The 21,189-nt window shown below is 39.6% G+C and overlaps 1 protein-coding gene across 1 annotated transcript; it reads right to left on the minus strand.

The window, feature by feature from the left end:
• Positions 1 to 2,288: 2,288 nt before the first annotated feature.
• On the minus strand, positions 2,289 to 18,613 carry ppp1r21 (protein phosphatase 1, regulatory subunit 21). Its single transcript, XM_042502447.1, has 22 exons — positions 18,016 to 18,613; positions 16,072 to 16,140; positions 14,931 to 15,077; positions 14,622 to 14,723; positions 14,346 to 14,510; positions 14,192 to 14,250; positions 13,276 to 13,370; positions 12,971 to 13,023; positions 12,051 to 12,198; positions 11,821 to 11,924; positions 11,630 to 11,718; positions 11,358 to 11,494; positions 10,150 to 10,242; positions 9,310 to 9,437; positions 8,543 to 8,692; positions 8,170 to 8,262; positions 6,573 to 6,827; positions 6,126 to 6,161; positions 5,916 to 6,032; positions 4,544 to 4,642; positions 3,725 to 3,853; positions 2,289 to 3,061 (listed from the first exon to the last, which is right to left on the minus strand). The coding sequence occupies exons 1-22, from the start codon at positions 18,073 to 18,075 to the stop codon at positions 3,032 to 3,034; spliced, it is 2,358 nt and encodes a 785-aa protein (XP_042358381.1). The 5' UTR covers positions 18,076 to 18,613; the 3' UTR covers positions 2,289 to 3,031.
• Positions 18,614 to 21,189: the final 2,576 nt, after the last annotated feature.

Here is a 21,189-nt window from a genome sequence, read left to right on the forward strand (position 1 = left end):
GTTCCTTTACATTTTCATTAACAAAACTTTTTTCAAGGTCCCACACTAAAAATGTTTTCGTCTTGCCCCTTAAAACATATCAGATTCAAAGTGTAAACAAACATAATTTGAGAGAGGGAATAAAATGTATCACATGTAACCACCCGTTTTTGAGCATATTTGCATCTTTTGGGGGGGTTGTTTTGCATCCATTTTGGGGTTGTTTTGTGTCTATTTTGGGGTTGTTTTGCATCTCTTTAGGGTCATTTTGCATCTTGTGGTTCTTTTGTGTCTCTTTGGGCTCATTTCACAACTCTGTGGTTGTTTTTCTTCTCATGGTTGTTTTGCATCTATTTAGGGTCATTTTGGATCTCTTTGGGGTTGTTTTGAGTCTCTGTGGTTATTCAAGGACAATAAAAAAATAATTACACACAACAACATTCCATGACTTTTTTAAAACTTAACATGATTTTTACTTATTCCCTGACTTTTCCAGGCCTGGAAAATGTGACAGCAAAATTCCATGACTGTTCCAGGTATTCCATGACCGTGGGAACCCTGTATCTCAAACTTTAATGCAGTGGGCCCATGTATAGCATCTAATTTTGGCCTAATGGCAGTGTTGCACCTCTGCAGATTCAGCAAGGGATGGACCTGAATAAAGGGTGAAACATAGAGGTAAGGGAATGTTCATTATTTATGAGATGGGAGGCAGTGGTGCACATTTTTTAAGCACTGGGGAGGGAGTGTGTTTTTTTTTGTTGTTTTTTTTTACAAGACCCTCAGAACCACCAAACCTGCAAGTGGGTTTGAAGACATGTTTTCTTTAAAAATATAAAAAAAATCACACCATTTATCATAGCCAGGAACTGTGAAATACGGTTATTTGAGGTCATGCATATTTCTGTAGTAATTTGAAGCTCAGTCCCTTACAATAAAACATTAATTATGCTCATGAGGAATAAAATGGGTTGTTAAGAACTACCCATGTCACTTAATTGTGTAGATTTATATGTAAAAACTACATCTTTCATATTTTTTTTGTACTTGAAAAGTACATAATACAACATTTCAAGCAGGATATTTTGGAAGGTCACTTTCCCACTGTTGCATGTATCTTGTATGTTGTCATATTACTTCTGCAGCCTGTTTCTTGAAATACAAAAATGAAAACCACCAAATTATTCTTATTATTTATGGCCAATAGCTCTTAAATGCAAAAGTAAGTGCAGTTCATTACTATTTTGCCCTCTGAAGCAATGTACCAAGAGTATTTGAAAGCATCATGAATTAAACTAAAATGACACAATGTGTTTTTCCTTCCAAAACAAAGTGACGACATCAAACAGTAATCCTCCAGTTCTCATATGTCCAGTTCAGTGGTGCTGCCTTATTTCCCAGTGGTTAGGGTGTGTTACTGGCTGTTTTTTGGTTTTTAAATTATAGGCAATTTAGTTTCCTCCTACTCCCAGAAATGCAGCACGAAAACTTAGGTCAGACAAAATCATTAATAACTGGCTAAATACATAAAGCATTTAAATGTTCAACAAGCTTTCTTTGATGTTGTTTCACATTTTTTTTAATGTGCTTTTGAACAGGTTACAATGTGAGAAAACAAGGGCTTTTTTTTCAGCTTCGGGGGGCGTTGGCAAATCCTTGTGATCAAAGGTTTGCTGGCAGGTGTTGACTGGAAAACAAGAGGTTTACATGAACTGCTCATAACTACTTCTGGGCATTTTCTCTCATTTTCCTCATGTCACTACAAGCCAAAGAAGTTCTAGTTTACTGTAAACTTTAACTGCACCCTGCCATGACTCATGAATCAGTTTGTCAAAGCACCAGTTACAGTACGGGAAGACACACATACGACTGGCTAAAGACTCAGCTTTCCAAATTTTGTAGAAAATAACATTTTGTAACCTCTGAATAAATGCCTTTGTGTGTGTATATATATATAGATATATATAGTTTTTAGAAATGTTACAGTACAATTATATAATGATTTTAAATGAGTGTATATTCACATTATTAACCCTTTTTGTCCATACATAGTACAACATGAAGTTTAGAGACTGTTGTGCCACACCAGGCTTTTGAGTTCACATCCACACTTTGGTGATAAAAACGACTATTGTTACAGAGTAACTTCACAGACACAGACTGACACTATTTCACGAGCTCCGACTCGTCCATCCTACCCTTTTGTCTCAGTAAACGCAGTTAATCAGTGCTTCAAGGCAGGCATTTCTTGTCTTTTCTCCATTACGGGAGGACTGAAAACTTTCCAAAATGAGAAAGGAATTCAAGCGTTTCTCTGTTAGTTGTTCATTCAGGTTTTGAAGCCCTTCTTTACAGAAGCTTTTGATATATGCATTAGTTGTACGGGGTATTATGCTGTATGTAGACATACAGGACCTTGCACAAATCATTTCAAATTTTAACTCAAAAAGCAAAACAAAAAATTAAGTGTAAAACACATGTTGTAAGCCTGGTACCACAGTCATACAATGAGACAGCACTCTGCACACATAACAGCCACACCAACATTTGCTCTGTTCGCCTCCTCCCACAGATAAGCAGTAAGGATTTCATTTTCTCTGACACGTACGCTAAAAGCAGGAAAAGTACACACACTGATCAACAGGGTTTGGTCTTCAAGTCTTGACTGCAGTGAGCATTACCAACCTCAACTGTCCCCGCTGTTTATCTTTCTCTGTCCCTTTTGGGGGAAAAGCTGTTTCTCTCCCATCCTGCTTTGGCCAAAAAGGTCAAGCAGCAGCTTCCGGTTCTGTTTCAGAAAGCATTCTCAGCGAATCATGTTGTGTTATAACTGGTGCTGTGACAAGGAAAAGGGGGGGAAAAAAAGAAGCTTCTTCAGTCAAAACATGTTCAAGCCTTCGTAATAAGTTCACTGCCTAGCAGTGGAGGGATCTAAGGCTCATGTAGCCGTCCTGTGGTTTGGTGATGGTGTTGGTACCAGGACGCTGCTGGGAGGCTCCACAGAACCGATCCTTTGTGATGCCAAAATGGAGCCAAAGTTTAGGGGGCAGCTCTAGCGACCTTTATTCTTTTTGGCATTTCCCTAGAGGAAACAGAAAATACAAGCTCAGTTCTGCAGAAAATTAGATCAAGTAATTTCCGGGATTGGTACATCACTTTAAACACTGTGTTGCGTTTACATGCAATAAGTTGAGACAGCTTTGTTTTAGATTCTGTTTCCCAATCTAAAAACATGCCGAGGCTTGTCTCTGGCCTTCCACAGAAAATCACCACCTTTAATTCAGAAACATGTTCGGTCCTGCAGCTTTGCAACACGTAGCCATCTGTGTGCACACAAGCAGGAACATGCACACTTAAAAACAGGCCTCTCCATTTCTGCGGTTTTAACCTAATGACTTCTTCAGATGGTTCCAGCAGGTGCTTTTCCCATCAGGCCCGGCAGCTACCACAACACCACAGATGACCTCCCAGTTCAACCTCATAACTGACAGAAACTTTACAATGTCACATTTCACCGCCAAACCCGAAATGATCCTTCACGCTCCCTGAAGCCACTGGGTTTTTTATCAGCCCTCTTTAATGATGGAGCTTTTAGATTTATTTATATGGAGACTGACGGCATGTGACAGCTGAAAACAAACCTGAGAGTAAAGCTTCATTCAGACAGACAGCTGTTTTGACAATTTACAATTAAAAGGGATAAAAAAAAAAAAACACACAAAAAGAATCTGTCTGAGTGCTATACCTTGCTGCCCAGTTTGAGTGTGTCGATCTCCTCTCTCTGCTTGCTCAAAGTCTCATTCATACTACACAGGTGGTCGCTCATCATGCTGAGCTGGTCTTCATAGCTCCTCTTCGTTGTGGTCAGCTCATCCTGTTTGAAACATCACAGTTACAGTGACTACATTTACATCCACACTAATATTTCACTATTATTCCGAATATGACAATATTTGGGATTGGCATTCTAAGTTTGGATATTCTTAGGCCTCTTTCCAAATGGAGCATTTTTCCGATTAAGACAGCAGATATGACTTTTCGGGTTTTAGGAGCATTTTTTGGACATGTATACAGCCCATTCTGAATATCATCTCAGTTTAGGTTTTTAATGCAGTTTGTGACACTCTTAGCTGTTTACAGTCACCTCTGTACACACACGACACTTTGTAAGGCTGGGATGGAGATACATGCCCTAAAGAAAGGCCCAGAGTCTGGTGGTAAAGAGAAACACACCTACTTTTAACATTTTTAAAGACTTGGATGTCAGCAGGTTTTTAGATATGCTCTAATACTGCAATGTTAACCTTTTCGGGAAAGTGTTGAAGGAATGAAAGAGGGAGGCTGTGTTTGACGTGATTAAGGACACATCGGGGCACTTTAATCGTAGTGCACATAGCTGCATCCATCAGCCATGTTAACAGCTTAGAAGGAATATTGTTTTTTCCCCAAAAAGGGCTTAAACTGAATATTTCCTGCATGTAAACAAAGCTGTTGAGAATGTCCTGAGTGTGGAGTAGTGTATATACCTAAACAGAAGCTCTTTGGTAATGAGAATGCATTTTACCTGCAAGCGTGTGATGTTCTGATTAGCCACCTTGACCTCCTCGCTCAGAGTCTCCCGTGACTTTTCTGCAATGGCTAATCTCTTGGCCAAAGCCCGACACTAGAGAGGGAAAAAGGAAAGTAAACAACCGCTGTCCCCTGATATGTTTAATGCATGGCTTGCCCATATTACAGATCTTGTTCAAAAGCTGCAATAAAGAGAGATATTTCTTCGAGTAATGGGTACATCTGAGGACAGTGCCAAAGGTAAATGCACAGTTTGAAGAAGTGACAGTTTAATACCTGAGACACCTACTTAAGATCAGGTGCATTCCTGTTGCTACGACACAAAGTGCGGATGATTGACATGCCAGTTAGTCACTTAGAAAAGTATCCACATTCAGATCAAGCCTCACAGTAATACTAAAAATAAAAGGTGTCAGTTTTTCAGTAAAAAAAGGCAACACATGGTAATAATGGAGCTCAAAAACCATTTCCTGCGTACAAAGAGGAAAGAACAGAAACAAGGTTAACTCCTGGTTCAGCTTTTTGCTCTCAGTTCTCAGGCAAATTAAAGAAGCAGACAAAAATAGCGCACATGAGGGGACAGGGCAAGTGACTGTTCTGCACCAAGTGTTTTTGGATGTTTTAGTGGAGGTTGTAAAAGTTTCCATATCTCTTTCCAGATGACATGCAATGTTAGAGAGGCTGTGCGCGATGGAAAGGTTAGTTCTTTGCAATAAGAAGCAGTTTAAATCTAATGGTTGTATTTAAGAAGAAGTTAGGAAGAAATATTGTGAATTTCAATGGAGGATATCGAGCTCAACTGAATGGAGGACTTTTGGCTGGAAAAGCCTCTGCAGATTTTTTATTACACCTGCTCAGAAGCCCCATCACACAGGCAATTCCAGCTGCTGGAGGAAGTGTGGCTTCCGGGAAGCCGACCACTACCATTTGTTTTGGCCTGTCCAAAAGTAAATGCTTTTTGGCGCAAGATTTAGTAAGGAATCAGTGACTATATTTGGGATAACAATTAGCTGTTTAGCTGCTGAAAAAGCAGTTACAAGGAAATGGCACCAGCCAGATGCCACATCTGTGGAGAACTGGTATGATATTATTTATGAAATTTTTGTAATGGAAAGAATTACCTTTTCAATTAGGCTTTAGGAAACTAAATTTGAAGAAATTTGGAAGAAGTGGAAAATGTATATTTCCCCAAAAAGCACTTCTTTTGTTTAAATGTGATAACTTTTTTTTGATATGTTTTATTTTTTAATTATTTGTTAGTTTTGGTTCACTCTGTAAAATAACTTAATTGATGATTGTATGATGGTGGCTGCGAAGTGAAACCAAATAAACAAAATGTCAAAAGAAGCAGCTTATTTGGGCCTTACCTCTGAGTGAAAGTGCACTGCTTTGCTGTCTGAAATCTGGAGCTGGGTGGTGAGCTCTCCTACTCTGGCCATGTAGTGAGTCTTTATCAGCTGCTCTCTGGACTCCTCGTCTCCCACCTGCAAACACAGACACAACATCCAGCTAGATAAGATTTCTTTCCCTCTAGTGGGTATTGTTTTTAAACATATTTTCTTTGCATGACAACTCACATGCTCAACTGTAGGTGTTGTGCACAACATGCCAACCTGGTGAAAAGACAAAAGAGAGGAAACATTAACATGAACTTTACCATGAATCTGATGTTTTAAAATCCACTTCAAGCACAAACAGGCCTGTTAGGACAAACTAGCAAGCAAGAGATAATTAAAACAAAAGCTGATGCCCAAATAGAGCAGAGACTGATGAGTCAAACTGCCCTGGATTGTGACTGCACGGTGAACTCTGCATTGACTTATATAAACAACAGTATTCATCTATTCTGCCACATCAGCACATTTGGGAGTCTGAGTTTTATTAAGCAAAAACTTGCTTAGCGTGGGAGCTATGAGAAAAGAACGGTAATACTCCCTTTGTTGAAGCAAATCAGACACCAGTGCCATGGGCAGAAAACATCCTCTGCAAGCGAAAACTAACAGCAGCCAGCAGAGTGACTGTACCAGGCTGGTGCACAGCGTAGTCTCTTTCCCAGCAGCCCTCTGCTCCTTCTCTGCTTCCTCATGGCTCTCTGCGAGCGTGCTGGCTGTGGCTGGTTGTGAATTTGGACTTCCCCCTAGAGCTGCCGCGAGCTGCGCTTCCAGCTCCGCAATGCGCTGGTTTTCCTTTTCCAACCGCACCTTCCCCAGCTGGGCCTCCAGGAGCCAGTGCTCCTTCTCTTGCTCCAGCCGAGCAATCTTCTCCTGGCTCTGCTGCACCTGCAGGAGGCCAACAGGGAGAGGAGAGGGTTGGACAGTGAGCTTGTGGGAAGAGGGTTGAGCAAAGGTTGGGAGAAGTGGAAGGGCGGCAGTATTAAGGAAGAAATGGGGAAACTATATAACAAAACAGTCTGCAATGAAACAATATTTGGGCAAAGCATTTTAAAAAAACATTTTTTGATCGAATGAAAGGAATTCAGACGATGTTTTTAATTGTTTTTGTAGCAGATGAGGTCAAGTCACTTTTTTAATACTTTAATGGCTTTATATCAGAAATGTGGAGGCTCTTGAACAGCTTCGAAAACTTGTAGACAGGTGCGTAGGTGGAAATTGTCAGAAAGTCAAGAAAAGGGAATTCCTTAACACCGTCCTGTTACTTGCAATAAACTTTAGTAGATAAACCATGGTCCTCAGACCAGATTACTTTAGTTTAGTTTAGAAGTCTTTAATGTCCCAGAGGGGCAATTTGGTTCACAACAGTAGTCAGCACAACCAACATACATCATCATAAATAATACAATAATAAAACACATTATACATGCACAGGAAGTCATTATAAGTTCATCAGTCCTTGTTTAGTGCAGGGCAATTAACCTTAATTAATCTTAACTTGATGAAGCGCTAATGACCAAAATGGTTTTTCTTTTATCTAATAAAGTTCACTGCAAGTAAGAGGACAGTGTTCAGAAAATGTTTTACATCGCAAATCAAAACCTAGCCTCAACGGGATGTGAAAGTCCTGAGGTCTTTCAGCTTCTAGGTCTTCCAAAACCTGGAAGCTCACATGGCAGAGGCCCACTAATCTCTGCCTTTACACAATCATTTAGTGACTTAGTGTATTTAATAGTGAACTTGAAGCTGAAAATACAAATCAAAACACATACACCGGCCAAAAGAAATATTGACAAAGAGAAAACACTTTGAGCTTGCTCAGAACAGAACATGCAGACGCTTGCTGGCCAGCCATCTCACTCCCTGTCCCTAAAGAGCAACTCGTCTGAAATATCACATAACTGTGTTGCAACATTTTAAGACTGATATTTCTGCACCTGTTAAAGAATTTCTGTGTTGTTATGACTAGATATTCCATATTACTGCATTTTCGGAGGAACTATTGATAGTGTTGCTCCTGCTGCTACAACAGACATAACTGCATGTGGAAACATTTTTGACTTTATCTCTGTGTTATTATGCCACTGCCTTGAGGGCAACCAAACCTGGCTGCCACACTGACTCATACATGGTCACATTGTCCACATAAAATAGAGTTTATCCTCCAAAATGATGAGAACATTTTTTTGTTTCATAAATTAATCAATTGTTAATGAATTTTGTATCATACCTGCTGAGTGAGACCTTCTCTGCTCTCGGTGGAGCTGGTGAGTATACGACGGTTTGACAGGGCTTCTCTGTATGGAACAGACTGTGGCCTTGCCTGAACAAAGAAACAAAAGAAGTATAGTGAGGAAATAGTCATGTATTAATTAAAAACATGCATTCGTAATTGTAATGACTACATTCGTATACAGTTTTCTTTATTCATATTTTACTTATTTGTATTCTTTTCTTAACAAGGAATAAAGGCAAAAAAAAGAAAAGAAATTGAGTCATAAATTACAGCAGCTATAAAACTTTGCTTTAACTGTAAAGGCTCGGTCACTCTTTGTGATGAGTAAAGACCTGCTAATAACCAGCATATCTGAGCATACACTAACCTTTTTGATTGCATGGAAATAGGCAGCTGCTTTCTTTTTGTTGGCCAGCATACTCTCTGCCTGCAAGGGGTTGAGTGTTGCTGTGCTGCCTTTTGGACTGTAGCCCGATGATGTGAAGAAGTCCAAGTTGTTGCTGAAGAAAGTGGCAATCTGCAACAAAATAGTGACATAATATCCCATATCATTCAAATAAAAGAGATCTCTGCAGCCTCCTTAGCTAAAGGAACACTAATTAATGCCTACATATCTCACCGCAGCTACTCAGCATTCTGTTAAGCCTCAAATTAACCAGTGTGTTTACAGCAGAGAGATGATTACACCACCAAGTGTCCAGGATGATAAATGTCTGAGCAATTAAGCTTTTGCCTGCAGAGATGATCACTCTGAAAGCGCAGCTCGCTCCACACATCGTGTGCCAGCGTGTTATTCAACGCTGCAACCCACCGGACTTGTGCCTCCCATCAGCACACACATCTAAGCCAACGCTTCACTTGACTCACAAAGAAAAATCGTTTATCCCTTTACTCTGACTGGGGAGCAGCTGTACAAACTGTGAGTTGGACGGTATCTTTGAACATTTGACCGCTGCCCACCTGAGTCCTGTTGTTCTGTGGTCACAAAATCACCAAAGTGATCCAGTAGCAGAGAAATCTCACCGTAACTTACAATTGAGCTTTTGTGCTTTACAGCTAATAAATATCACACTGTTTGAACATATGATATAGGAGTAAGTAACCTGGCTGATGCCTGCCCCCTGTTGGTTGTACCTTGCCAGTGCTGCTGGTCAGAGAGCCCAAAGATCCCAGCAGGCACTCTGTGGTGGTGCTGAGCTTCTGGGTGACGGTGGGGAGTTCCTTCTCTAAGCCAGCCTTCTGGTTGTAGTGCTTTGACATCTCTGGACACACAGAGAGGAAACAGATTAGCAGCAGAGACAATTTAAAAAATGTGTTGGCTTTGAGTCCCGTCTACAGCCTTACTAGCTACATTTTTTTATTTTCTTATTCATCTTTTGGTATCAAAAGGTGGCTGGGTTTTTTTGGGCTTTTGTCTTTATTATTAATAGGACAGAATGGGCATGAAAGGGGGAGAGAGAGGGGATGACATGCAGCAAAGGGCCACAGGTTGGAGTTGAACCCACAGCCGCTGCGGTGAGGACGCAGCTTCTGTACATGGGGCACCTGCTTAACCAGGTGAGCTACTGGGCACCCCCAAAACATGGCTGTTTTGTGATGCTCCCTTACTGATTGGTGGGTAAATGGCATGTGACAGATTTACAGGCAATCACAGTCCCCAAAAGAACTAAGATAAAGTTACTCATTACACAAACACACTGAGCCAAATGTGTCAGCTGTGCACATAAGTGACTCTTCTCTGCCAGAGAGCACTAAATTATCCTTCCATTTGGCATCACAGCGTGATAGACGCTTCACTAAAGCCTCTGGATATTTACTCTTCAAAGACTGGGCTGGTGGTTATTACCATGAAAACAGAAAATTGAGTCTAACTTTTATGAATGGTAACAGCAGCTGGGTGGTTGCGTGAGGGAATTGTTGTGTGGCGTCGTGCTGGTTGTGAATGGATAATAAATGGCTCTCAGTGCTGCTCACCTTTAATGGCATCGTGAAGACTGTGCAGGCAGGCAGCCAGCTGGGTGAAGACAGCTGAGGTGCTGCTCTGTGGCATGGCATCCTGCCGAACACCTGAGACACATAGCACACGTTTGTAAAACAAGCACGTTGTATTATTTTACACACAGTACCCATTCTTTCCATAAAGACAAATTACTTTTAAAAAAAAAAAAAAAAGATTATTTACAATAATTTGCAAAGTATTTCTTCTTATCACATATTAACTGAGATAACAGACAGAAAACCAGCTCCTGAATAAAGCTCAGGGCCTGATCTGCTACATTAAAGGGAAACTGTGCTATCTTCAACATGGAACATTTTTTCCTGTATTTGTGTGTCTAACTGACTAATGGAGACAACAATGTTTGAAAGTGATCCACTATTGAGACAGACAGCTGCAGCCACAGTGGCAAAACAAGCTGCAATGTGTTCTCTACGGGCAACTGTGCACCGTTAATTAACATCCAAAAAATTGCTTGTTTTTGACACTGACAGACTCAGATTGTTATTTAAAGTGTCAGCATTACTACAAAAAGACCCTACAGTGAAACAAAACATGTTTGTTTTTTGGTCTGTTTGTTACTGTGACCAAGTCTTGCTTGAGAAGAAGGCTCGTTCGGAAATCTAGCAAGAGGTGACTTGTTGCAGGAAAAAAAAACATCAGAAACATTAGAGAGAGTCTGAGAAAGGAGCGCTCGAAAGAGTTTGTTGTGTTGGAGAACAGAAAGCTTTGTGTTATCTAAAAGGTTTCCAGTGCCCAGAGGAAGACATGGTCACACTAACAAACAGACCAGCAAAAGATAAAGAAAAATGTTCCATTTCTTTGTAGGGTCCTTGCCGTAATGTTGACACTTCAAAATAATAACAATAAGAGCCTGTCAATGGACATAAATTGACAGCGCACAATTGCCCATAAGGAATATACTGCGGTCCATTTTGCCACTACAGCTGTCATGTCTCAGTGCTGGATCAATTTTAAAAATCATTCTCTCCATTAGTCCCTTAGACCCAAAAAATAGGGGAAAATAGGGTCCGGGTAGAAAAATACAGAAAATTCCCTTTAAGCTAAAACTACACAAACACACAAGCCACAGACTCAATGTTTTCATTGTGTCTCTGAGACAAAATGACATTTATATGGATTTATCTGTGAGATATGGTATGCATTTCTGCATATGTTAACCTACTAGGTAAGGCCAAAAGGTTAATGTAGCTCTGCAGCTTCTCAAACACCGAAGTTACTCTCTTCATATCACTCTGCAACTCCTGGTTTTTCACAGTAAGGGCAGCAGTACAAAGAGGTGCGTCGCACTCTTCTTCCAGGCTGAAAAGAAAGGAGAAGATCGATAAATCCTCCTCCACTTCATTTCTCTACCTCTCACACTCACACACACACACACACACACACACACACACACACACACACACACACACACACACACACACACACAGCACTGACCTTTTCAGCTGGTAAGGAAGAATCTTTTGCAGAAAGTGGGTGTATGAAGAGAAATAATCAGCAAAACTCTTCAGCTTGACCACAGTCTCCTTAAATTCAAGAAAAAAAAAAAAAAGACACAATAAGCGGTTTCATTCTAAGCAAGCATCATGAACAAGCCCACACATTGTCCCTGTCCGAAAACCTCTCACCAGTACTGTGACAGTGTCCTCTGTGATGCTTTGGTGTAACTGCAGAAAGCTGTCCTCTAGGGGGCGCACATAGGCTGCATTCTCATGTAGATAATGAGAAAACTAGAAAGAGAGAGGAATTATGCATTTAAGTTTGTACACTGAATACAGAAATATATTTTAGATGACGTTATTGTGCATCTGTTATATGGTAGGCAGTCTGACATTACTGTGTGTAGTTGCCTCACCATTCTGGTTTAGAGGGGAGATGGGCTCGATGGAGGAGTCCAGGGGATAGATGTGCACTCTCTGTTCTGTGTAGGAGTGGAAGTTCAACAGAGCAGCCACCAGGTCCTGAATAAAGCTCAGAGCCTGACCAGCCAAGTCCCGTGCTTTCAGCTAAAAAAAACCACAAAAAAATAAAAAAAAATACACACACTTCACCATTTTAGGTCTTGTAGACACATACATGGGTATAATTTGAAATCGTGGCTTTTTCTACTGTTTTTTCAGGTTGCCGAAAACGGACCTTTTGTGAAACGGCTGAGTATGTGCCATTAGCTTCTTTGTGAGGCATCACAAATCAAGTGATGAGGGGTGTGGTCAAAGGTACTCTTTCACTATACTATATATATATGTGTGTGTGTGTGTGTGTGTATATAATATATATATATATATATATATATAATACCACATTTGAGTTTCTAAATTATGCGCATTTTATATTTATGTTTTTTTTCTATTCATTACAGTCATTTCAATATCTTTAGGACTGTTGATCTGTTGGAAAAACAAGGCATCAGAAGACACCTTTTAGTATATCCTGATATTTATTGACCACTTTTTCTTTTCTTGATTAACAAAGAGAATATTTGAAGTATTTGAAGAAGTATCTGACAATAGCTGAGCATTACTGCTGGAGTCCACAGTTATTGATTAATTTACAACATGTACATATTTTCTCAAATTTTTAAAATGATAAAATATTGGTAGTTTTCATAATTAAAACAAGAAAAGAGTAAATGTTTAATCTGTTGTGGGAAATACAATTCTGACTTTAGACAACAGTAGATAAACTGTGATACAGAATGACACAAGTATTCTCTTTAGACCGATGACATGCATGTGCACTGTAAACCCATTTAAAAAATGTGCTTGTTTCCTCACTCACCTGGTGTCTCCGATTGTGTGGTGGCACATTTAGGCTGTTGTAGTCACTAAATTCTGTAGGATAAAAGAGAGAGGCAGTTAAACCAGAGCAGATTCTCAGTCCCTGAACTAAACTTTATTGACTCAACAAACACAGCTTAAATGTTTTAGCCTGCTGCCTCCTTGGGTGCAATATTACAGTTTGGTGTAGCATTACAGTATTTACTCCAGGGCAGAATGGTGTTATGGTATCAGTGACAAAGACATAAACGTTCTCAAATAGATGTCTGCTCTGTAGCAGATTGTGGCTCAATGCCAGATACTCACTGGTGTCATTAAAGGGCACTTTCTCCTGGATAACGCTGCTGCTTTGCTTCACCTGTCTGTTCAACTCGGTCTGGCATCGCCTCAACTGCTGCTGACTGCAGAGAGAGAGAGCAAAAAACAGAGTTAAACAGATTAAAGAATGCATTTTAACCCTTTGAAACCTGGAATGACCTATTTTTTTTTTCTTCTGCTGTGTTCAGGTGCATTTTACATGCATTCAAAACTGAGAAAATTGGTTTGATTTCTTTTGGAAACATGTTTGAAAAGGCACTGAGCAACTTGGCAAGCGGTGTCCCAAAAAATTACAAGACATTAGATAAGAAAATGACCTGAAAATCAGTTTTAAGAGTTAAGAGAGAGAGAGCGAGAGAGAGAGAGAAAGATTATTAGAAGATAATAACAACAAACACTTGAAAAAAAAATGTCCAGAAAACTAAATTTATATTTTTTAATCATTATAACGGACTACTTTTTGCTAAATTTCAGGTAATTTTCTTGTAACTTGTATCTTCTACCTGTTTTTTGAAAGAAATCACGCCGATATGCTCAAGTTTCAAAGTATTACTTGTTAAATCAATAATAATCTCAACTGTAGTGGACAAAAATGTATATTTAAGCAAAATTGCACGAAAGTCTTTGTGGCACGACAGTGATGAGCTCCTCAGTCCTGAACGCTTCACTGCCGTATCACAAATGATATTAAAGCACACCCTCTCCTGTGACATTGCTTACGGTTAATATCAAATAGTAAAAAACATAATGAGGATACTGGTGTGTGATAATTTCCCAGATCTTTTAAACACAGATTTTGTAATGTATGAGTATTTCCTATATGCAAATTGCCCTTTTGGCTTCCTGATAATATATATTAATGAATAAAATTATTGTGAAACTGTGAATAAAAAGGAGGGCGTACCATTCTTCTGTTCGCATTCTGCACTCCTTTGCTTCCCTCTCCAAGGTCTGTGCTTTCAACTATCAGGAAAAGAAAAAAATAAACACCATTTAATGAACATCATTAAAACTGACAATCACAAAATGTACTTCAATCTCCTCTTGCTCATCCTCACCTCTAAACGTGCTTTGTCACTCTGCAGCCGCTCAATTGTTTCCATGTACTTCGTGGTGAGTCCGTCCACAACAGCCTGGTGCTGCTCGGAGTCTCTCTCCAGCTCCTGCAGTCGTGTTGTAAGCTCGGCCTCCTGCCTCCTGTGCCGCTCATCTGCTTCATAAAACTAATGAGCATACAACAGAAAACAGAGTCATCATACACATAGCCTCCCCTGTACATTAACAGTATATACGAAGCACTAACAGAACCACATAAACATGGTGCGGCTGCTCACTTGGATGTGAAGTCGCTCATTTTCTTCTATCTTTTTCTGCAGGTCCTCATCAAAAACATTCTGAGTCTCCAGACCATGCTGTGACGGAGAGTCTGCTTTACTCTTGAGGAGGTGGAGATAAACAAGAGCTGTTAATTGTGATCCTTTGGCTCTACAAACATTACTGTTTTTAATCATAATCATTATTATTTCATAATCAATCTTAAAACTAATGTTTAATCTGTCAGACTAATTTTCATGACTGTATGAGTACATTCTGTTCCCTCTACCCAACTGTGCAGCCTCTCCCTTATTCCCCCTCATGATCACCTTCCCCTTTTTGCCCTTGGCTTCACTGACAGCTAGCTCCTCTTGCAGCAGCTCCACTCTCTTGGCCAGCTGTTGGTTCCTGAAGCTGAGACTGTCCATCTCCTGCTCCTGCTTCCTCAGACTCTGGTCCCTCTGCTTCAGCTGCTCCTGATGAGGATAATAAAGACACATGTTGGGCATAAACTTGCTGTACATGTCTTCTTACAAAGCCACACATTAAGCAAATACCTGCCTCTAAATCATGACAATGTTACACTATGCACTGTTGCATAGTGAAAACAACAACAACAACAACAACAAAAAACCTCCCTGACAAATATGGCAGAGCTGACACACACAGAGTGCTGCAGCGGTGACGTTTTTTTTGTAGGACAACTCTGCAGTCAGCATCTATCTGGTTCCCTCGACAAAAAGCCAATGGGATTTTTCAATCTGATTTTGAATCAAACCAGAAAATAATCTCTGCGGCAAACAAAAGTGTATGATACTTGGGTATTTTGTTCAGTGAGATAATCTTCACAAAGTAACGCTATTTCTATGATTTTTGAAGCGTAAATGCAATCTCCAAAAGTTAAAAGCTAATGTTAGGCTATAAAGTATTTACACCACTGTGGCATGACTTTATTGTCACTGCCACCACGAGGCAGTTAAGACTGTTTGGCATTGTTGTCTCCCTCAAGCTCTGTGGTCTCATTTTGGGACTTTTTGGCAACCGCCAAACAATAAAAAGCTGCAAAAGTTGCAAGAGGGGTATTTACTCACATATTTTATGTGGCAGAACAAAATCTCTTAAGCTAGTGTTAACCACAGGCCTTATTTCAGGCTTATAACTGATAACCCATTTAAAAAAAACAGTGACTTAAAGATGAGGGGAACAGAAGTTCAAAAATGCTAACTCAGCTCCAGGTTTTAAGACTCATTACTGCAACACTCTATTGTGCAACTCCAGCCTATTAAATTACAACACTGCAATGAGTACTAGTCAGATTAGGTGACCATCTCGTTTCATTTAGCAAATATGAACATACAGTTGTTCACAAAAAATTGTTGCGACTTCATTGTCTGGCCTATATCAAGAGTAAAATTGTGTATTAGAGCTGTGGATCATTATTTTTTTTTTCTGTTAAACATGTGACTTTACCTTAAATGAGGCAGAGTTGGCCTGTTCATCCACGACCGCCTTCTTCAGCACCTGGTTCTGGGCGCGGAGCTGTGAAAACACACAGAGGAAAATGCTGAGACATAAAACATAAATGCAATTTAAAACGGTCTTTGACCCTGTCTTGTCTGGCTAAGTCTCACTTGTAAAAGAGGTTTAAATCTCATTGTTTTGTGTTTAAATCTCAGAGTGCTTTCCTAGTTAAATGAATGTTTTATTAGTGGTCAGGATTGAGGTGCAAAAGCAGTTTTTAAATAAAGACAAATGCATTATGTATGCAGCATCCTCAGGTGAATTCACATCTGCCTGTACACAGATAATGTCTGTCAAATGTGTTTGCTGCTTTTTTTTAAATCCTATTCTGCATAACAAACACCAAATGTTTAAAATACTCAGCGTTCTTTACTGTTCAGCTTGTGGCTTTTGACACATACTTCATTAAGCAGAAGAGCAATATGTGTGACAGCTACATTGTCAGCACTTCCTGAACAGGATATGGTGCTTGGCTAACGGGGAGATCAGAGTTGAACAGGAAAGAGCCTGTGCTCCCCGTGCTGTCAGCTGACACAGAAACAAAGGGCACAAACAGCTCGCAAGAGAAAACGCAGACTCAAAGGCTTGACTGTCTCTTAACTGCCACTTGTTAACAAATTAACCTTCAAAAGTGTTGACAGCACTTGAACACACCATGATTTTTACCCACTGAACATGTAAAAACTGTAGCACATATTGCTGTGAACTGAAAACACGCAAGCTAAAACACACCATGATAACCCAAAACCTGTGACATATGATCTTGTTTTACATTACATTGATCATGTAATTCAACATCATATCAGCATACGCTCAGTTGCCTACATGTTTATTAAATGTTTCTTTTATTTTCCTTCTCAACATGTTTTGTATTGGATGTACATACTGGAAAATGGGTATTAAAAAAGACTCTTACAAACCCACTCGGGATTGGCAAAAGGCATGACAATAAAATAAATAAATAAATAATGAAAAAATAAATAAATAAAAATGCACCTGGCTTTCTCTACCTTCTGTGTTAAATTAAATCATGACAGATATAATGTTCAGTTTTTGCTACAACAGTTTCATAGAGTTGTGTTTATTGAACAATGAGGTAATTTAATTCTTGTAATTAATATTTTGTATCAATTCTCTCAGTTTAACTATTCTTACTGGTCTCTGTACTTTTTACCTTCACTTTTACATTTTGTTTATCACTGACTGTCTGTGGATTGATTTGAAGCTTTATGTCTTTTTTGCTTCTGTGTTGCATTTTTCTGATGAAGCACTTTTATGAAACGTGTACTATAAAGAAAAGTTGATTATTATTGTTATTATTGTTGTTGTTGTTGTTGTTGATGTGGAGGCTGTACTTTGTGGTGCTGTTGAATTGTACAGTGTTATACTTACTTACTTTTACTATTTTTACTTTTAAAAAAACATACACAGATCAGTCTAACTTAAGAGTAAATAAAATTTAACTGTACCACTACATCTCCACACATCCACACCACTACATATCCCAAAATAACCATTAAGTCCACAATTGAATCAACACCTCTAAAACAATATAACCTTCATGATTGCAGACTTTATTGAAGGGCTGTAGTGTCAATTACAGAGCATAATTAGTATCTGCTAAGTGTAATAAATTCCCAGTAGAGTGTATTTCTTTGCAATAAAATAAGGCTGGCTTCAACTATGGTATTCATTTTAATAAATCCCAGTATCGTATATGTGTGAATACTTTTAAATAGCATTTTTCGTCGATTAAAGATGCACAGTGATACAGTTTAAGAAGGTGGCTAACACAACCCACTGAAGTTCTGGGCTCCACCCTGGTCAATAACTGTGAATTTATCAATGACAACTAACTTCATCATCATTGAATGGACGTAGACATGTTTTTACCTTGGAGTACTCCTGTGCCAGCTTGCTGTATTTTGTTTGCAGGTCTGTCACGTTAGCCATTGTCGCTGGAAACGTCGCTAACCCCTGATGCTAGAAAACGGTATCCTAGCTAGCCCGTCTGATGGCTGTACAGTTAGCTTGTCCCTCACCGCTGCTTCAAATGTTAACGACACGGTGGGCTTTAAACTGGCTAACTCAGGTTAGCTAGTTCACTGTTATCAGTATCGCTATCACTTGGTAAAACTACCCTCAAAAACATTGTGACAAAAGGACAGTCATGAGTCCCGGAAAAAGAAGTGGTTGGTGGTCATCTGATGAACGCTAATTTCTAAAGCCACCGGGGTGCAACGGTTTTCTAGCTTGCTTGCTAGCTAGCTGACAAGCTAACAGCTAATTAGCTATGTAGCAAAACAAATCCCGACACCGAGTAACACATGTAGGTCATATTAAGTGACAGCATCCGTGTGAACCGCTGCGCCTGCAAATCGTATTACAGAGTGGGTGTAGCTACTGCTAAGCTAGTCAAACAGCGCTGACAACCCATTCATCTGGATAAATACTTTCATTTTCTGACCAGCAAAATCCTCCTCGAATGAGATCCGACCACAGACCCAAGCACCGAGGTCAGAGTTCAGGAGGCAGAGAGGAGGTGAGCCGCTGCAAACAGGGCGCCCTCTAGCGCTGTGGTCGAAAAGCAAGATAGATAAATACATACATAGATTATTGTATTCATATTGTGCTTTATATTGATATTAATATTACGTTATTATGTTTTTTTGTGTGTAATTGTTTGTAGTGGCAAAATAACAGTTATATAATAAATAATTATTATTCTCTCTTAAGTGGGGTTAATAAAGTTGTTTGAATTGAACTGAATTAAACTGAATTTAACTGAACAGAAGTGAACTGAATTGAATTGACTGATAGCTTACCTTGCAGGTTTAGCAGATACAAAACACATGACAAAAAGAAACATATAATAAAATGAATGAATGAATGAATCAAAGAGTGAGTGAATTAATTAATGAATTAAGTCATCATTTTTTAGTATGTTATGCAAACAATTATACCCAGTCTGCATGGGCGTACAAGACACCATAACATCAAAGTTTGCCAGGACAAGAGTCCAGTAAACATACCAAACAGCATTAAAGGAAAGAAGATGGGGCAACCAAAGCATTGTACATAATCAACTCATCATTGAGTAGGATGGAGTTCGTGGATCATTTACAGAAACTTTTACTGTGTAGCACTGAAAGAAAAGTCAGAATAAGTATGCTAAAACACATTTTCTTGCCTTCTCTCCCAGGCTTTTGCAGCAACATTGGCGAACTTCACAATTCTAGCTTTTGGTCACTAAGCACCAGAAAATATCAGGGGTTAGACAAGCCATTTCGTGGAATATTTTCCCTCTTAAGTCATCATAGTTTGTGCAGTATGAGAGAAATTGGAAGTCACTTTCTTCTTCACCCAAATTACTCACACATTCTGTTTTCTTCAAGAATGTTTTTGAACCGCCCAGCCTCAATGATCAGAGAAAGAACTAAGTGTCTTTGGTTTCTACAAACGTAGATAACACATATGGTTCAGGGCCAAACTTTTGTTTTACATGCACAAATGTCCTTAATTTAAGCACTGACAGAATGTTTTTAAACTATACATTTTTATGGCAATGTGAAAGGGACAATGCATTATGAGTACATAAATTTAATACTTGAAACGTGTACACATGAACTTTTAATAGCCTTCTTCAGAACTGTTCTTTATTTATCAGAGGAGGAGGGTGACTGGGGCGTGACTTAATTTTTAGCATTATTCTTAACCATTTGTTCATTTGTTTGGTGATATACTAAGATCTGAATATGATATTCGTAGGACAAAAAATGAATTACTATTATTATTATTACATCCTTTCCTCTCCTTTTAACTAGAGCTAATGCCATTCACAATTAAGTGCTGTGATGTCACTGCTAAATTATTTACTGAATTTCAGTGCGGTGGGTTGCATTAACAAAAACAAAGTCAAAAATCACAAGCGGGTTGAAGCACTGTGAAAGATCTACTCTGTGATTTCCCCTTAAAACGCACATGACCTCGTTTGGACTGGGAGTGAAATGACATGTTGCTAATGCAGCCATCACTGCTCAAATCCTACAAGATTAATTTCACCTAATCCATAATAATCTCTTTATATTTTCACCACATAGTTCTACTATTTCTTTAAAGAAATCATAACTGTGGAGTTATTTTATCAGCTGTTAAATTTGTAACATGCAAAATATTCATACCAAGGATTCATCTTGAATGTTTTGCGCCGAAGAGAGACGCTTCCTCTGCTGCTGTTTCACTATCCCTGATCTTAAATGCATACAGGCAAAACACAAACTCTCTGACACGCACACCACAGCCAGTGGCTCCAGCATTGTCTGGTTGCCTGGCAACTGTCGGCGTGGCGTGGTTGCTAGGGCCGTGTGGGAGGGGGGGAGGTGATGCTGCTCTGATTTCCAGCTGAATTGAGGCAGTCAGTAGGGAGAAGCCCCCCTCTTCCAGTCGACACACAGGACTCTATTGAACAATAGAGCTGTGCCAATGGGCCTGAGGCTAGTCAGACAAGCCCTTGTTCAGGGTCACACTGTGTTCATCCCACAGTCCTCCATGACTAATTAACTTACAGCGGAGAGTGTCGTTAGGACATCTGATGATGCATCCATCACTGGCACAGCCCTGGAATTTACATTAATGTGAGGTGCGTTGCTGGCAGCCTGCCATGTTTGGTGCATTCAGAAGACATGCAGGAGAAAAAGAGAAAGTGTGGTGGAGCTGCCACACGTAGTGCTGAGCACAGCTTGTGCAGTCAAAACAGCTCTGAACTGCTGGTCTTGGTGGGAAATATTTGCCAGCTGTAACATGGTTATGTGAAAACTGAGAAACGAGCCACATGGAGAGGTAGCTACTCCAAAGAATAGACTATTATTGGTTAGAATTTAGATCGTGTGGCCGTCACAGCAGGTGGCAATGTTGATCAAAAATGTAGCAAGTGCAGGCTACTAATGTAAAGTGATGGCATTCTTGTGTAGTGGAGTGTGGAGGGCAAAAAAATGTGTCAAGTCTTATTTGCAGTAACATCACGCTGAAGTTGCGCTTCTGCTGGAATGAAAAAGATGCTCACAGTGA

Source organism: Plectropomus leopardus, chromosome 15, assembly GCF_008729295.1.
Source record: "Plectropomus leopardus isolate mb chromosome 15, YSFRI_Pleo_2.0, whole genome shotgun sequence".
Lineage (NCBI taxonomy): Eukaryota > Metazoa > Chordata > Actinopteri > Perciformes > Serranidae > Plectropomus > Plectropomus leopardus.